General features: G+C 35.5%; 1 protein-coding gene across 7 annotated transcripts in view; it reads right to left on the reverse strand.

The window, feature by feature from the left end:
• Positions 1-15,483, reverse strand: part of TMEM144 (transmembrane protein 144) — a 51,631-nt gene that overhangs the window by 15,986 nt on the left and 20,162 nt on the right. For 5 of the 7 annotated variants that reach the window (XR_012129598.1, XM_073232535.1, XM_073232536.1 and 2 more), the window contains exons 7-11: positions 14,759-14,835; positions 12,817-12,935; positions 10,363-10,482; positions 9,068-9,165; positions 4,808-4,861 (exon numbers count right to left, since the gene is read on the reverse strand). Coding sequence is in view for 6 of the 7 variants with exons in the window: in XM_073232535.1 (XP_073088636.1) it covers positions 4,808-4,861; positions 9,068-9,165; positions 10,363-10,482; positions 12,817-12,935; positions 14,759-14,835 (468 nt within the window). In the remaining variant the exon portion in view is untranslated. Of the gene's footprint in view, positions 1-1,270; positions 2,106-4,807; positions 4,862-9,067; positions 9,166-10,362; positions 10,483-12,816; positions 12,936-14,758; positions 14,836-15,483 lie in introns of those variants that run through there. The other 2 variants (XM_017656659.3, XM_017656660.3) reach the window with 2 other exon arrangements.

The raw sequence follows: 15,483 nt of genomic DNA on the forward strand, positions 1-15,483 counted from the left end.
TGAAAACACACAAGATGCTTTCTTATTCACCCATTCAGTAAATACATGTGGGCATCCACTATGCATAAATATGCACTGGGCTTAAAATAGCAAAAGGTGCAAGGGACAGCATGGTACTGACCAGGGACAAGGTCAGTGAGACTAGAGCAATGAGAGTTAAGTGGAAGAAAACGAGGCAGGCGGGCCAGGGGCCTGAGCGCACAGGGATCTTATAGGTTACACTTCTGGGGTTTATTTTTCCAAGCAATGGGAAGACATTAAAGGAAGACGTAGTTGGTTGTGGTGAAAAGACTGGCTTTGCATTTCACAGAGTCCGCACTTTTTTGCAGATGGTTCACAGACTGGAGGAGGTCAGCCGGGATGCGAGGGGAGCAATAAGGAGTCAACTCTAGTCCTCCTAGGGAGAGGTGATGAAGTCCGATGGAGAGAGAGAGAGACTGAGCTACAGGGCGAGGAAGAGACTCTAAGCTCTACTTGCCCAGCCACGCATACAGCGTTGGCCTTAAAGATGGGCAATGCTGACTGCTTCCCAGGGTAGCCAACCCATCTTTAGACTAGCAAAGAAATATCTTTCTGTGTTAAGTAGAAGTATTTTATTTCCTATAGATTCTATCTCTAAGGATACAGACAGATCGATTCTAATCTCTCTCACAAGATAAACCCTCCAACATTACAAAATAACTGTCTCACATCCCTAATGCATCTTTAGCTTGGTCAGTATTTTGGCTCCTCTGACTATTTTTCATATGGAATGGTTCCAAGCTCCCTCATGCTGCTGGCTTCTCCCCTCTGAATGATGGCCGGGCTGCCCTTGTCTCCCTTTAAATATAGACCCGGATGCTCTAAGGCATTTGAACATCACAGAGTAAAACAGGACAGCACCTCTCTAATTTTAGACATATTATGTAAAACTACATTGAGATCTCCCAACAGTCTTATCATATAATATTATTATTAGCTTGTATTAAGATTAATGCTGACTAATACATAGCTAAAAGTCCCCAAAATGTATATCTCCTTTCTTCAGCTTAATAAAACAGTTGAGTCTAAGTGTATTAATTGGCCTCCATGTGATGACCAGAGAGTGGTCTTTGTAAGCTGGGTTGGGGCCAGGTGAATTGTCATTCATTGTCATCAACACTATTAGGAGTCACTCTATTTATTAGAAGTTCTACAAATGTAAAACAGCACTGCAAAGATTTCAAAGCACAGAACTACTTATTTACCCCCCACCCCCACCCCACACACTCTTCTGCCTTAAGGCTTTAAGGTTCCCTGACAACTTTTTCTTTGTTTTAAAGACTGCACCCTACCTAGATACCTGCCCTGGTGCAGAGCAGGCACTCAGTAAATATTTGTTCAAAGAATGAATGCACTCAGGTCATTTCCAAATGTCTTTTGTTAATAGGACAACTGATTTTATTATCTATATAAGAAAAAACAATATATGGGGCCTCAGTTATTGGCACTGTGCCACCTAAATACATGAATATTTTACTAAGGTACTTCATTCTCTAGGTAGACAGAAGAATAATGTTATGCAGCAAAATATTTTTCCCCTTTAACGTTAAGAATCTGCCCAAATGTCCTAGAGAAAAGATTGATTATATTTGGGCAACAGCAATAATTTTCCATTGTCAAAGATGAATGTTTACTCTTAGAAAGATCATGCGAACATTCTCATCAAAGCAAAAAGTTTCTAACTTGGATTTTTGAAACAGCTACTAAGATACCAAATCACCTCACTCTTTATCTGGCAGTAGCTACTGACCTATACTTTGTTGTGGTAATAATTCCCTGCATTGGTTATTACTGCAGATATATTAACTAGAGTGTGTTGCTAAAAATATAATGTTTATCTAGTTTACAATACCTAAACATAAAATTCTAAAAAACAAACTTCCCAACATAGAAGAGGTGTCAGATACAAAAGAACATCAGAAGTACAAAGCATCTGACTGATGCATTGATGGCATTAAAATGAAATGAAATCATTAAACTTCTTCACACAAAAAGCCTGGATCTCACATTAAGTCCTTCCAATGTAGGTGTAGACGTTTAACCATGTGTCTTTGAGGACTGCTTCAAGACACGACTGACAGGACCTAAAAGCCATGGAAATAAAAGCCATCTCACTTTTGTTGTCCTCCAATGTTTCATTCTGTTTCTAAGAAAAATTTTTAAAAATTCTGATAGGATTTTGGTTTCAGTGTTTAGTTAATAACGTTCTTAAACTGGTTGGCTTGTAAGCTATTTAGAACTTTCCTTTCAAACCTACTGTCAAGGGGCGCTGAGGCCCCTGAACTGAATGCTAAGCATCACTGGCCACTCCTTCAGTTCTGTTTGTAGACAGATTTATAATGTGTTTTGACTCTAAAATCGTCAATAAAACTCACTCTTTGCTTTAGTAGGGCCCTCCCTCCCTCTCTTTACATTGCAATTTACATTATTTTTACATACATACTTGGTCAAGCTTTAGAGCTCTCTCTCAAAATTCCAGAAAGAATTCCATTGGGATTTTATAGGAATCACATTAGATGGAATTGGAAAGAGAGCCTAGTAACAATAGTGACTTGTTCCCCATTTGCTCTGATATTCTTTTATGTCCTACAGCAAACTTTTGTAGTAAAGTGATTTTATAAATTTAGCACATTTCTTGTTAATTATTTTCTCATTTTTATAATTTTTTTTCTCATTTTTATAATTTTTGTAGCTATTAATACCAATTATTGTCCTCTTTTTAATTAGCTATTGGTGGCATATTGGAAAGTTACTGGTTTTGTATTTATCCTATATTTCAGTACCTGACTAAATGGTCTTATTAGATCTCAAGATTTTAAGCTGATTCTCTTAAACTTTTAAAGATAATTTTATATGCAAATGATAATTTTCTTATTTTCTTTCCTATATCTATTCTTCTTACTTTTTATGTATATCTTACCACACTAGATAGGACCTCCAGGAATACTGAACAATTTGTTGGAGGAAGAAAACAATGATGGACAAATTTTTGACTTTCAACTTACAGAGAAATCTTTTTTTTTTTTCAGGTTTATTGGCATATGATCAGTAAGGAACTCTCATGCTTCACCTTAATCATGTACCTGCCATTGTTTTTTTGATGGACATCTTGTATCAACTAAAGCTTCTCCTTTATTAAGAGGTTTTCTTAATTAAAAACTGGTTTTAATAAAAATGGTTTTTAACCATAAATGCCTTTTGAATACATATTATCACATAGTTTTTCTGTTTACCTAACATTATAATAACTTACATTAATTTCCATAATATGAACCATCCTTGCATTTCTGAATTAAGCCCTTGAATTAAACTTGATTATAGCTTATCATTCATAAAAGTTGATTCTCTGTTTGGTCTGAGTCTCTTTGTAAAGGAGACCAGAAAAAACCTTACTTTGTATGTCTTTCATTTTTTTTTTAGAGGGCTTTGAGGAATTAACGCTAGGTTCAATGATTAGGGATTCTCTCTCTCAGTGGAGTTCTTTCTTGTATCTACAAGGGAAGAGGATTTTAAATTCAGTATTACTATTATTGTAGTAGTGACCAAAAATAATTTTCAAATGCTTTATAATAAATCTGTTCTTAGTTTGTGCTTCTTTATATGTATAAATGCAAATAAGCTGTGGTTACTTACTAGTAATTTTCTAAAGTTTCACCATATTATACTGAAGAATACTCAATACTTACATAGAAATCATTATCCTTTCTGAGGCAGATCAAATATTTGCAAAGAGTGCATTTACAGTGCATTTGGGTATAGAATTATTTTTGTGAGAAACAACCCTAACTGAAATAAATGAGGAACCTAACAGTCACTTATGGGTATATAAATGCTCTAAGTTATCTTGTGTATTTAAAAAAAAAAATTAAGATCATGGTCAAAATATCTTCTAAACAAATTAATTTCTTATCTAATCTGAGAATCTTACTGGTATTATGAAATTATGGCTTTCTAAATCAACACATTTCATTTAGAATGAATGAAATTTATGTTTTAAAACTAAAACTGAATAATCATCACCAGGGTCACAGTTCATTTTGTGGTTCTCAGAGATCAACAACATGAGATCTTACAACCAGGATAGCTTCATAATAAGACAGAAAACATATATATATAATGACTTGACATATTGTCTAATTTATTTTGCTATTAATAAAAACTATAGCAAAATACTATTCACATATATTCATCAACTGAAGACTTTTTCCACAAATACAGGCAAACAGAAAAAATACTAAAACAATTTTTAATGAAAATACACACACACATCTTAGAACTACTGACAAACACAACTTTACATCATCATTATTTATATACTGTTACCATAACGTGTTCTTATGAAGTTGCTGGTTTCACATGGAGGCCTTTGGGAGGCATGAGAACCAACAGAAAAAAATTTACTCCCAAATTCCATTTGCCCCAGGGACATTTTTCCTTTGGGATAAAAAACCCTTTTACCTTGTTTATCTACCATATTTTACATGAAATATCATGTTTTATTAGATTATTTAACCAAATCTCTTAAGGGAAAATAATTCAACTAAAGCACAAATCTACTGGGAGTTAGGGTGGAGAGAAACATTTCATGACTCTCATATCCTCAGGATATTATTTCCTAGTTGGGGATGATAACACTTGGAACATCTGACCTGTCAAACCCACACATGTGTATTTTCTGCTCTGGGCTTAGAAGTCACACGTAGTTTTCAGAAAATAACTCAAACATAGCATTAAATACCTTTCTTAGCTGGATCTGTCTCTGTTATGGATCCTTCCTTGTACATACCTGTATTTCCTTAAACACGAAGACACCCCACATTGCAGCTATAAGTCCTGGACCCTTAAGTAAAAATAAGATGAAGTTCTTAATTAGTTATTTTTTTGTGACCGTACTCTATGTATATGTTGGAGAGCTGACCTGACCCATTAGTCAAACAATTTCTATTGTGAAAGCAATATATGAATATTATCAGAGAAAACTATTCATAATTCCAACCCTAACTCAACATTTAAACTAAGTAGCATCAGGTAAAAAAACGAAGGCTTTATTTTTTTCTGTTTTGTTCTTTATGTTTTTCGTTTTGATTCTTTTGATGATGCTATTGATTTTTGTGCCATAGAATGCTTTTCTTTAATGTGATCTATTTATAATACAATTCTTTAATAATAAAATAGTTTATTTTTTCTAGTGAATTAGTTCCTTAGGGAACTAAACATGCAATTAATTGGAAGAAGTACATGAGAATGTTCTAACTTTTTTTGGCATGAGACAATCTCATAACTGAAGAAGTTTTAGTATGTTCCTTTGGACTTCACAAATAGTGTGCATATGGAAGTAGCCTGTACTTAAAAAGTTTTTTATTGATACTATTACATGGTAATGAACTACATCTAAACATTAAACTCTAGTGGATAATAAAAACAGTGTTATGGGAAGACAGAAACAGCATGTAAGGATAAATAAACAGTGGGTTAGTGAGCAGGGACAAAGACAGGGATGAAATAACACAGGACAAAGAAAGGAAAAGAATTGAGATGGAAAAAAGGATGATTCTGCAATTGGAAAACTTGAGCTATTAAAGCTATTAATTCTTTCAGCTGAGAAGGGAAGAAATGGGAATTTGAATTAATTGTTGTCTTTGTGGAGAAGGTATATGATATCAGCATTTTTATGACCCATTTTCAAGATCTGTGCAAACTCTGGAAAACTTTCAAATAAACAATTCCAACATGTTTTTCCCCCTCCACTACTTCACCTGTCTGCATGGTTGGGTCAACAAAGTTTGACTCTACTCTTGGCATGGAAGTGAAGCAATGAAAATACATTACTCTCTGTTTATCAGCATCTGGAAAAGTCAACATCAAAAAAGCCATAGAAATAGGTCAAAGGGATTGCCTTTTATCAATGATGTAGGGCCCTGGGCCTCAAAATCCAAATCAAACAAGAAGCATATGGGTCCTTTAGTCACTTCAGTACTGACCTTGGATAGTGTGGGAGAAAACAATAGAAGAGGGGATATGATATTAATGTTATCATGCCTACTGCTCAAGGATTTTATCCTCTTTCATCTGGGAATTTATTTCCCTTCCAAGAACATGGAAGAAGGCAATGCCAAAAGCTATCATTGACCTTTGAGACTTTTTTGCTTGTGATTTTCTAAACATTAGGTTAGACACGGCCTCAGGAGCATTGCAAGGAGGGACGCGGTTGCAGGAGTGGTGCGTCAGTAACGCGTGCTTAGGTCTAAGCGGCACATCCTGTGGGCCCAGGCAGGGAAGAGCCAAATAGGAAGGACATCTTAGGGAAGAGAAACAACCATTTTGGCAATTGGGATCACATATTTTCCTTTTGTAATTAATATAAATTACACATCTGCAAATCAGCCTTTGAAAATAAGGAGAGCTGAGCCATCCTGAGAAGCCGAACCTTCTGCATGAGCTGATCTGGCGTTCAGGCTTATCAGGGAAGACTCAGCACAGAGGCAACAAGCCCTTTCTCCTACTTTGTGGGGTTTTTTTCTTTTTCATTTTTTGCTTTTCTATTGAATGTTATGTGCCAATAAACAATACAGATGTGGCTTTCAAGGAACTCACAATCTAGTTACCAGTGGACATGTACCAATGGACATTTATGTACCTGGGAAGAACAGTGCTGATGAGATTAAAAAATGTACTCTTTTGATAGAAAAAGATTGACTATATTCACAATTGTTGAAATTGGGCGATGAGCATATTTGAAATCTTCATTAAAAAACAGTTTAAAAAATCCAGCTTTCCAAGAAAATAAAGATGAATGTAAGATCCTTTAGGGTAATGACTGAATCTTTTCTGCATGTGGAAAAAGCTGTGCCTGAATAGAGTAACAACAGTGAAACCAAGCAAGAACATACTAGAAATAAAGACCTCACCTCCTAGAAATACCTCCTTCCCAGGTAAACAGTCCCTAAGCATCAGAGGAAGCTGTGCCTAGTGGGTAGGCAGACATTGCTTACATCACAGTAGTTCAAGAACAATCTATCTGATGGGAAAGTCTCCAAAAGCCACAGTGACTACTCCCATTGGCCCCCAATCCACCTCAGATTTAGCCCTCAGTGTTTGTCCTGTCTTTACCATAATTTAATACAAGAAAGTGTGGCAGGAAAACGACATCTCTTGTCTACTATAAAATTTTGTGAGGAATATTATAGTAATAGGTCCAATAGTAAAAGGCCCAATATGATAACTTCTATTAAGAATTTGATGTTAGGAAATCCTTGGCCTTTTTTCAGGAAATAATATACTACCAGTTAAAAAGGATTAGCTACTCCATTGAATTACCCCCTTTGCCAAGCACAAAGCAAAACTGAGTGTGTAATCACATAACTATTTCCCTTTTGTGCTGTTTGCTTCCTTTCTCATTTTTATCATATTTTTTATTTTCTTTTGTGTTTGTATTTCTATTTGTCTTTGTGTGACTTAATTGTATCTGTGTACTTTATAAAAAATTTCTTCAAACCCTTTTTGGAGAACGCACATTTGTTCAAGAATATAACTTGATTAAAAGGCAAAATCATTACCATATGAAAAAGTTTAGATTTGATGTGATTAGTGACTATCTGTTTTAATAATCACTTCTTATGTGGTAGGATTACTGTCAAGTGACATATGCATCCCTCAGTGAGAAGCATGTCACACTGTTTTCTGTACACATTTACTTTTAAGCATTTAACTGGTAAGTTCCCCATATTGCATATTATACTTTCCTTTGTTATCTGGTGACTTTAGCATTAAATATCTTTGAAATTATGAGAAACAAACCCCTTTGGGAAAGAGTTTGGGTCCCTTGCCATTCCAATGATGAGGGGGGATTTAAACCTAAAAAAATTCCTTGTAACTTGCTCAGTTTTGATAGTTCCTCTCAGCAGAAGATTAAGAATGTCAACATGTGGGTTCTTTTTACAAAAAAAAAAAACTTTATTTATTCGAATTTAGATGCACTTTAAAGCTATTTTATGAACACAGAACTGTCAGAATATACTGTTTGAAACCTTGAATTTATATGAAAATTTAAGGATGTTTCAAACTTTTATGCAATGGGTTTTAGACTAGACAATGTATTAAAAAAAATCAGTGTTCTAGGTTTTCACAGGAGGGCTGCTAAAATGTTTTAGGCAAATATCCTTTATCATGATGATTTAGGAAGCAGGGGATGCAGGTGAAAAACTGGTCAGCAATAAAATATTTAAACAAGACATAAAAGCCCATCATTGAAGCAATTAATTCCTGGGTGTGTATCTCAGTCCTGGTACAATGATGAACATGAAACAAACTCTAAATTGGATTCTAAACTGATGGCAGAAAGTAGCACTATGTACTGGAAACTCTGCACTTAGAAGCCTAGAGTTTTCCACTAGCTGTCACTTCAGACAATGCTTTTAGCCTCAGTTTTATTGAGGCAATAGCCTCAATGTTCTCATCTTCAAAATGTGAACAATCTATCACTACTTGTCCTGCTCATATCAAAGGAAAGTTTTTTTTCCTGTTACCTGACTATATATGCTACATAATTGGCACAGATGAAGCAAAATGCTATGATGAATGGCACCATCTAGAGATAGTATTTTGCTTTAGCACTTCCTGAAAGCCTTCTTTAAATACACTGAAGCACTAGATGAGGAGAAATCTGAAGTACTTCCTGTCCCGTAACATTGTCGTAAGATTCAGGTATAATATACACAGAAGGATTTTTACAAACTGTTATATAGAGATGAATATTGTTTCAAATAGCAAATTATAATGTATCCAAAATGAAATTAGGTAAATGACCAAACAAACTGTGAGGATACCAAAGATCAACACACTTGTTAAAATTAGGTTAGCATTGTTTCCTTAGCTATCAAGGACATGAGATGGGAGGGTGTCAGTGCATCTACATGAATCTATCATACTAATTGTACTCCTAAAAATCAAATTCCATGACAGCCTTTGGTGAGTCACTAAGAAGGCATCAGAAAAGTTAGATTTACAGTGGGAAACAAAAATTTGGAAAAACAATTCAGCTACTTACAGCAGTAATTATTGGAAAACTGACCACAGCGCTGAGAGCGTGATTAGCTATGAACCAACAGCAGGTAGCCATTGTCCAAAGTACCCCAGACAAGGATCCTGAAACACACACAGACATCACATATTTACAAACCACGCTCCTCTCCTGAAACATTTCCCCTGTAGATATGGCAGGAATAGCAAAGGGCCCACATCAATGCACCACTATCAACACTGTGCACCCACATGGATTTTTGGGCTGTGTTTTGTGATCATTTTGGAAACCAAGTGATTTCTCTGCTCTTAACTGCTGTGAGTATAATTACCAACACTTTCACTTTATCAAAATTAAATAAAGTACCCCAAGTAGTAGTTGAGGTGAAGATTGGGTAGTGGAGTAGTGGAGAGGGGCCTAGGGAAGAAAATGGATTTAAGCATGCTCTGCAAACACCATTTACTCTAAACCAGGAACATAAAACTATGTGAAATTCAGAATGATGCTTATAGCTAAGGGAAAGAAAATCCCACAATTTGAATGAAAATATGAGCTAAAATGTCCAGGATACATAAGCTAGGCATTCAGTAAATATTCTACAATTTTCTACAATGCTATAGAGGTACAGAGACACATTTTGGCTTAAATAAATAAAGCACTCAAAATGAATCTATGCTCTATTTTATTTATTTAAAAATGTTACTTGTGGACCTATATTCCATTTTGAACAATAGCAAACTCCTAAAAACACGAGGAATTATCTATGCATATATTTTACTATCAATGCCTATTGGATTAAGTCCAAAAGCATATGAATTTAACATAGACCTTTTCTGCACTCTAAAACAATTTCTCCTTAGTTTTTGGAGAACATGTTTGTTTTCCCAAATGATTGCAGATTCCTGTTAATAATTCCTTTAAAAAATAGAGTCAGAGGACTTTGACTTTTAGTATGAGTCCTTATATAGTGAAGAAGAAATAATAAGATCTGATTGTCAATATACAAGATGTTTTGGCAGCAATCATAGATTCAGATTTAGATCTTAGATCTTTAGATCTTAGATTTAGGAAATGATCTTAGATTCATTGTTCAATTTTTAGTTTCCATAGTGAGTGCCACTTCATATCCAGATTCATGGTTTGTAAATCCTTCATAATTGGTGTGAACTGGGCCAAGGCAATTAAGAGATAGTATTTTGCTTTAGCAGGCACACCACTCAGTGTGGGTGCCTTGGTATACAGGAGATTAGTATTCAAGCTAAATGAGTAGAGAATGATAGTTTTGGAGAGTGAGAAGATTGTTTTATAATAAATATTCTTACCTGGCAACACTGCTTCAGGATATAGTTTAGGACTATTTTTCATGGCTATACAGTACACCAGAAAGTAGACCGTACTTGTAAGGAAAATGCCACTGCAGTGTGCAAACATATAATCTAAATCTGAAAATAAAGATTATAAAACTCTCAAGCATATCATTTTATGCATTTCCAATATACTTAGGGTTCTAAAAATGAATCAAACTCACTGAAATTAACCTTGAAAGTAAAGTAACCATTAATTTTATTTTATCATCCTGGTTTTTCTAAATGCTATTTATACAGAATTTTAATTAACATACTTAAAACCTAGAGATAGTAAATAGTAAGTTACTATAATCAAATCTAAAAGGCTGGCTCTTACGGTTTTCCTGGAAAGCTAAATAAGCAATAAAAATCATTATGCAAATATGATGCTAATTTTACCTTTTTAAGAAAAGCTCTTTGGACCTAGTTTTACTAATGACCATGGAAATGTAGCAAATCTCCAAGTAGTCTGTAGTGGGGAGTGGTGTGAAGAACCTTGGGGAGTGCTAACTTGATATGGTCTCTTGATCAATCTGGAGACCAGCATCTCTATTGCAGATGAGAACTATACAGAAGGATAACCAAGAAGTTTTCCCAAAGAGAGTTTTATTCACTTGTTTACTATAAACCTAATTACAGAGAGAGTTAGTAATACATGATAGTGGCCCAATATCTGAGAAACCCCAACTCCACTGAGTATTTAAGCAGGCTGTGCTTTGGCCATTCAGATGAGTGTGCTACAGGTTCTCGGCTGGCAAGGACAGATTAGACTCAATGTTTCAACTAAACTTTTGACAAAGAAGATGGCCATGTTTAGGAAGAAATGATTGAAGGTCCAAGTTTCTCTACTCTTCTAAAGTCTTAAATCTGGCTTCTGGAGAATGTTAGAACAACATATCCATCTACGGACCACCTCAAAGGCAGCACAGCATAGTGATCGGAGCACAGACCGCCTGGATGGGAATCCTCCGCTGCGTGCTAATTTGAGAGTAGGGCAAATAATCTAATCTCTTTCTGTCTTAATTGTCTTAATTGCAAAACAAATATACTCATGAGATCCACCCAGTAAGGCTGCTATGAGGGCCAAATGATCTATTATTATAATGTGCTAAGGACAGTGCCCAGCAGAAATCATGCACTCCTTATGTGTTTGTTAAATAAATGAAATAAAATATTATGCCCCTCCCAGAATTATTTTTGAATAAATTAGAACAAAACGTGTTCCTATTAGACTACATTTGAGTTGTCATAAGAAAGAACTCTAAGAAGTGATTGTACTATTTATGTAAAGAGGTTGTTGAGGACATTGGGTTATTATGTCCCAGTACCAAGAGCAACTGTACTCCTGGACAATTAGTTGTTTTTATCTTGTGTTCTCTGAATTGTGGGACTGATTTCCCTTGTGGCTACAAGAAATCTTAAAGCCAAATTTATGGCTCATTTCTAGCAGGTATGGCACAGATTTTAACTCATTCCTGGTTCCATTTTATTTTTTCACCCTTGTTTTTCCTTCTATTTTGAATGGGTTTATCCTTTAAGAATGAAAAGGTATTAAAACACAGAAAGTATTTGTGTAAAATCTTAAGAAAAAGAAGTTAATAAAAGGTTTGACTACTGTTCGAATATAAAAAGGAAGAAACTATGGTATGTATTCAAAGTCTATCCACTTGTTTATAAAGTTGAGTTCAAACCCAGCCTCTCTATCTTTCTCTCATGACTTTTGCCCTCCAAACTTCACCCTGATCTGAACATAGATCACATTAATTTCATACTATCTGATTTAAGACTGTATTATCCATGATCTCATTCTTTTATCATTTCATGGGTATAAGCCATGTTTGTACATAATTATAAGACCCCCTGAAATAGACTCTTTCATCTCCCTTTTGGCCTGTACAAAGCTACTGCATGTAGCATTTAGTTTACACCTGGGAGATTAATTCTACCACAAGAAACTTAGATAATGAGGGAGTCTTTCAATGCACTAGTCTCTGTTTGAAAAAATAATATCTTCTGACTAAATAGGCTATCCTTTGACCTTTTGGAAGACTGTGCTTTGATCTTTACTTGATTTTAAAGTACTGTGTACTGCACTTTACCTTTTTTTTGAGAGGAGAATACATATTTTCCCAGAGACCATTTAAGTGGAAAATAATCTCTAAATCTTACTGTAAAGCTAAAACCATGTGTTAAGATGCAAGTAGCTGAAATGAATCCTGACTAAAGTTGACTATATTCGTGTGCTGAAGATCACATGAAAATACCAACCATCCTTTATAGTTTGTCTTCAGTGCCTTTTTAATTTACCACTGACAGTGAAAAAGTAGGATCATATCTATGTACCAATATTTCCTATGATCACATTCTTTTTACATACTTATGTGGAAGACAGGTATTGAGTTTATTGATGAAGTAACTTCTCACTCTCACCATACTGGCTTGCCCCTGCATATGTGCTGTCATTTCTTTTGCTGTGGTCCTTGATATAAATGATTGGCACAAATGTAGATCCATAGAGTATTCCAGACACCACCGCAAGACTGCAGCCCCTTAAAAAACAAATAAGTCACGATTAATCTTGGCCCACAGCAATATTTTTGACAAACACCCAAATGGAATCCTAACTAAAGCATGCTCAAAAATGTAAATCGTAAGCAGTTATGCAGAAATCACCCATCTGTCTCGAGCTCTGTGACTGGCAGAAGTCAAAGAAATATCTTGCAGGTGTCAAGGTGCCTTCAGGACTAAGAGGGCAGCTTCTGTCCTGCACTAATTTTGGAAGTACATGGTTTACAGAAGCTATAATGGATTATCACTATAAATTGTCAGTACACAGATGAGACTGTTGCTGTCCTATTATACAGTCTACATGAACGTGGCTATCTAATTAAATATGAAGCATTTGTGGACTGACACTATGCCCCTCGCTTCTTGTACATGAGCACAGGGCTAGGACAGAATAGCACAAAATTCATGCTGTTCAAAGCAACTACTGATATCCACAGACTTGCCTATCTGTGCCTTAGCCAAGAGGAAGGTCTGATTAATAAAATAACCTAGCTATTTCAGGTAAAACATGACTTTTTGTAAGAAGAAAATGCTCCATTTTAAGCAGTGGAATCATGCTGACTCCTGAGACTTGGGCCACACTTGCATGCGGTAAGCATTTCCAATGATTTTGCAGGGAGGTGATTAATATTTTGAAACAATGCCTTTAACTTAATACAAAGCACAATGGCATGAAACAGGAAAGAATTTTAGGCAAACAGCATTCCTTTTCAAGCTTAAAAACAAATTCCTGAAGTCTATGTTAATAGTGCTTTAAGGAATGTGAGACTAGGGACTCTTAGGACCAGCTCGGCAATGAGCTCTATTCACACTGGAAAGCCCTGTGTCACGGTGAAGCCGGGACATCACGGTCCTGGAGGGGTGGCCCAGGTGCAAACCAGACTAACAGACCAGGCTGGCTAACCATGAGGCAACTGAAAATGCTTTTCTTAACAAAGGAGATGCTTTGTGAAAAAATGTTTTGAGAGATGTTTTATTTTGAAGCAAACACAGCAACAAATTTATCTTTCAGTCTGTTAGTTCGTTCTTTCACTCACTCGATTTACTCAAATATTTTACTGAGCTTTTATTATGCACCAGGCAGTGCCTCATTCCCACTGTGAAGACAGTGTATATACTAACAGAGGAAATGCTTTATATTCTTGATGCAAAAGAAGGTGTCACCACATAAAGTCTAAAAGTGCTGTCAATTGTAAAATGTGAGCTATGTACTATTACCTAATTTCATATTTCTTTGCCAAAACCATCCCCTAAAAGCCCTAAAATGTAGGAGCTGATGTTGAGTCTAATTCTCCTGGTCTTTATGAGATGTCAGGAGATGGGCAGTAGGACCTATATGGATACAAAATATTCTACTATGTTTGACTATGAATATCGTGGAATTATATGACTGTTAACCCATGAGGCGGGGGGATTTCCGAGGTGGAGGCAGGTATCCTGGATAGTACAGTACTCGAGAAGAGTATTGGCAAGCTCGACTGTGATCGTTGAGGGTGCTGGTCATTCTAACCGATGGCCTATAGTGCCTTTTTCACTTTAGGGACAAAAGTCTTGCTAAATGAGATTGCTTTTGTGAGCTACTTAATGGTTAGAGATACTGCAGTGGACTAAAAATTCCTTAAAGCACTGGGACCAAGGGCCTGTACACCTAAAAATTCAGCAGGGACAGGGAAGTCTCTCCACCGTGGAGCTAAAGTTAAACCTGTGCTATCATTTTCTTCTTGAGCTCAGATGAACATGAATTCATTCCTATTATCCTTTTTTTTAACCAAATATGAAACAGAATAACAGAACCTCTTCTTACACTATGCGGTGTTGCGCTGGAGAAAGTTTATCCACCCATGAATAATCAGGACAGGATTCTTCGGTTTTGCTCATCACCTGTTGAAAACATTGGCACAAACCAAAACAAAAACATTTGTCAGTTGGTAATCCCACTGTTAACAAAAAGATTTTCAGCATTTTTCTCTTCTCTCTCAAACATACTTTAAAATATGGACACGCTGTCCTATGCATTCTGATTTGTGGGTATCTCTAGACTCAAATGTTTCTGATTCTGTTCTTCTTCCATTCAGAATGTTTGGTAGTTGGCAATTTCTCTGTCAAGTTTTTTTGCAGTTTTATATATAGCTATGTTGATAAACCTTTCAAAACTAATAGTTATTAATGCTTATGTTTCATTTGTATACTTTAATAATCTGTAAACAAATTAGAACCAAGGAAAACTCAGACTCTTCTGCTATGGGATGCCTAAGATAAATAGGCAATTTTATTTATTCAGATTTTTTTACTGAATTAGTTAATAAAACATTTCCATCCTTGTTTCAAGATTAGGCTAATACTCTAAGACAGGAAAATTATGAGTAAATTCATAATATTTCTGCTATTGAATATAATCCTCTTTGCCTCTTAGATAAGGTTCTTTGATACTATACTTCTGCTTTTGTAAGAGATAATTAACTAGATTTCAATTATGTGTCATGTGCTAAGTCAAGTTGTCCTTTGGTAATAAAATATTCTTCTTAGGAG

This window comes from Manis javanica, chromosome 3 (assembly GCF_040802235.1).
Source record: "Manis javanica isolate MJ-LG chromosome 3, MJ_LKY, whole genome shotgun sequence".
NCBI lineage: Eukaryota > Metazoa > Chordata > Mammalia > Pholidota > Manidae > Manis > Manis javanica.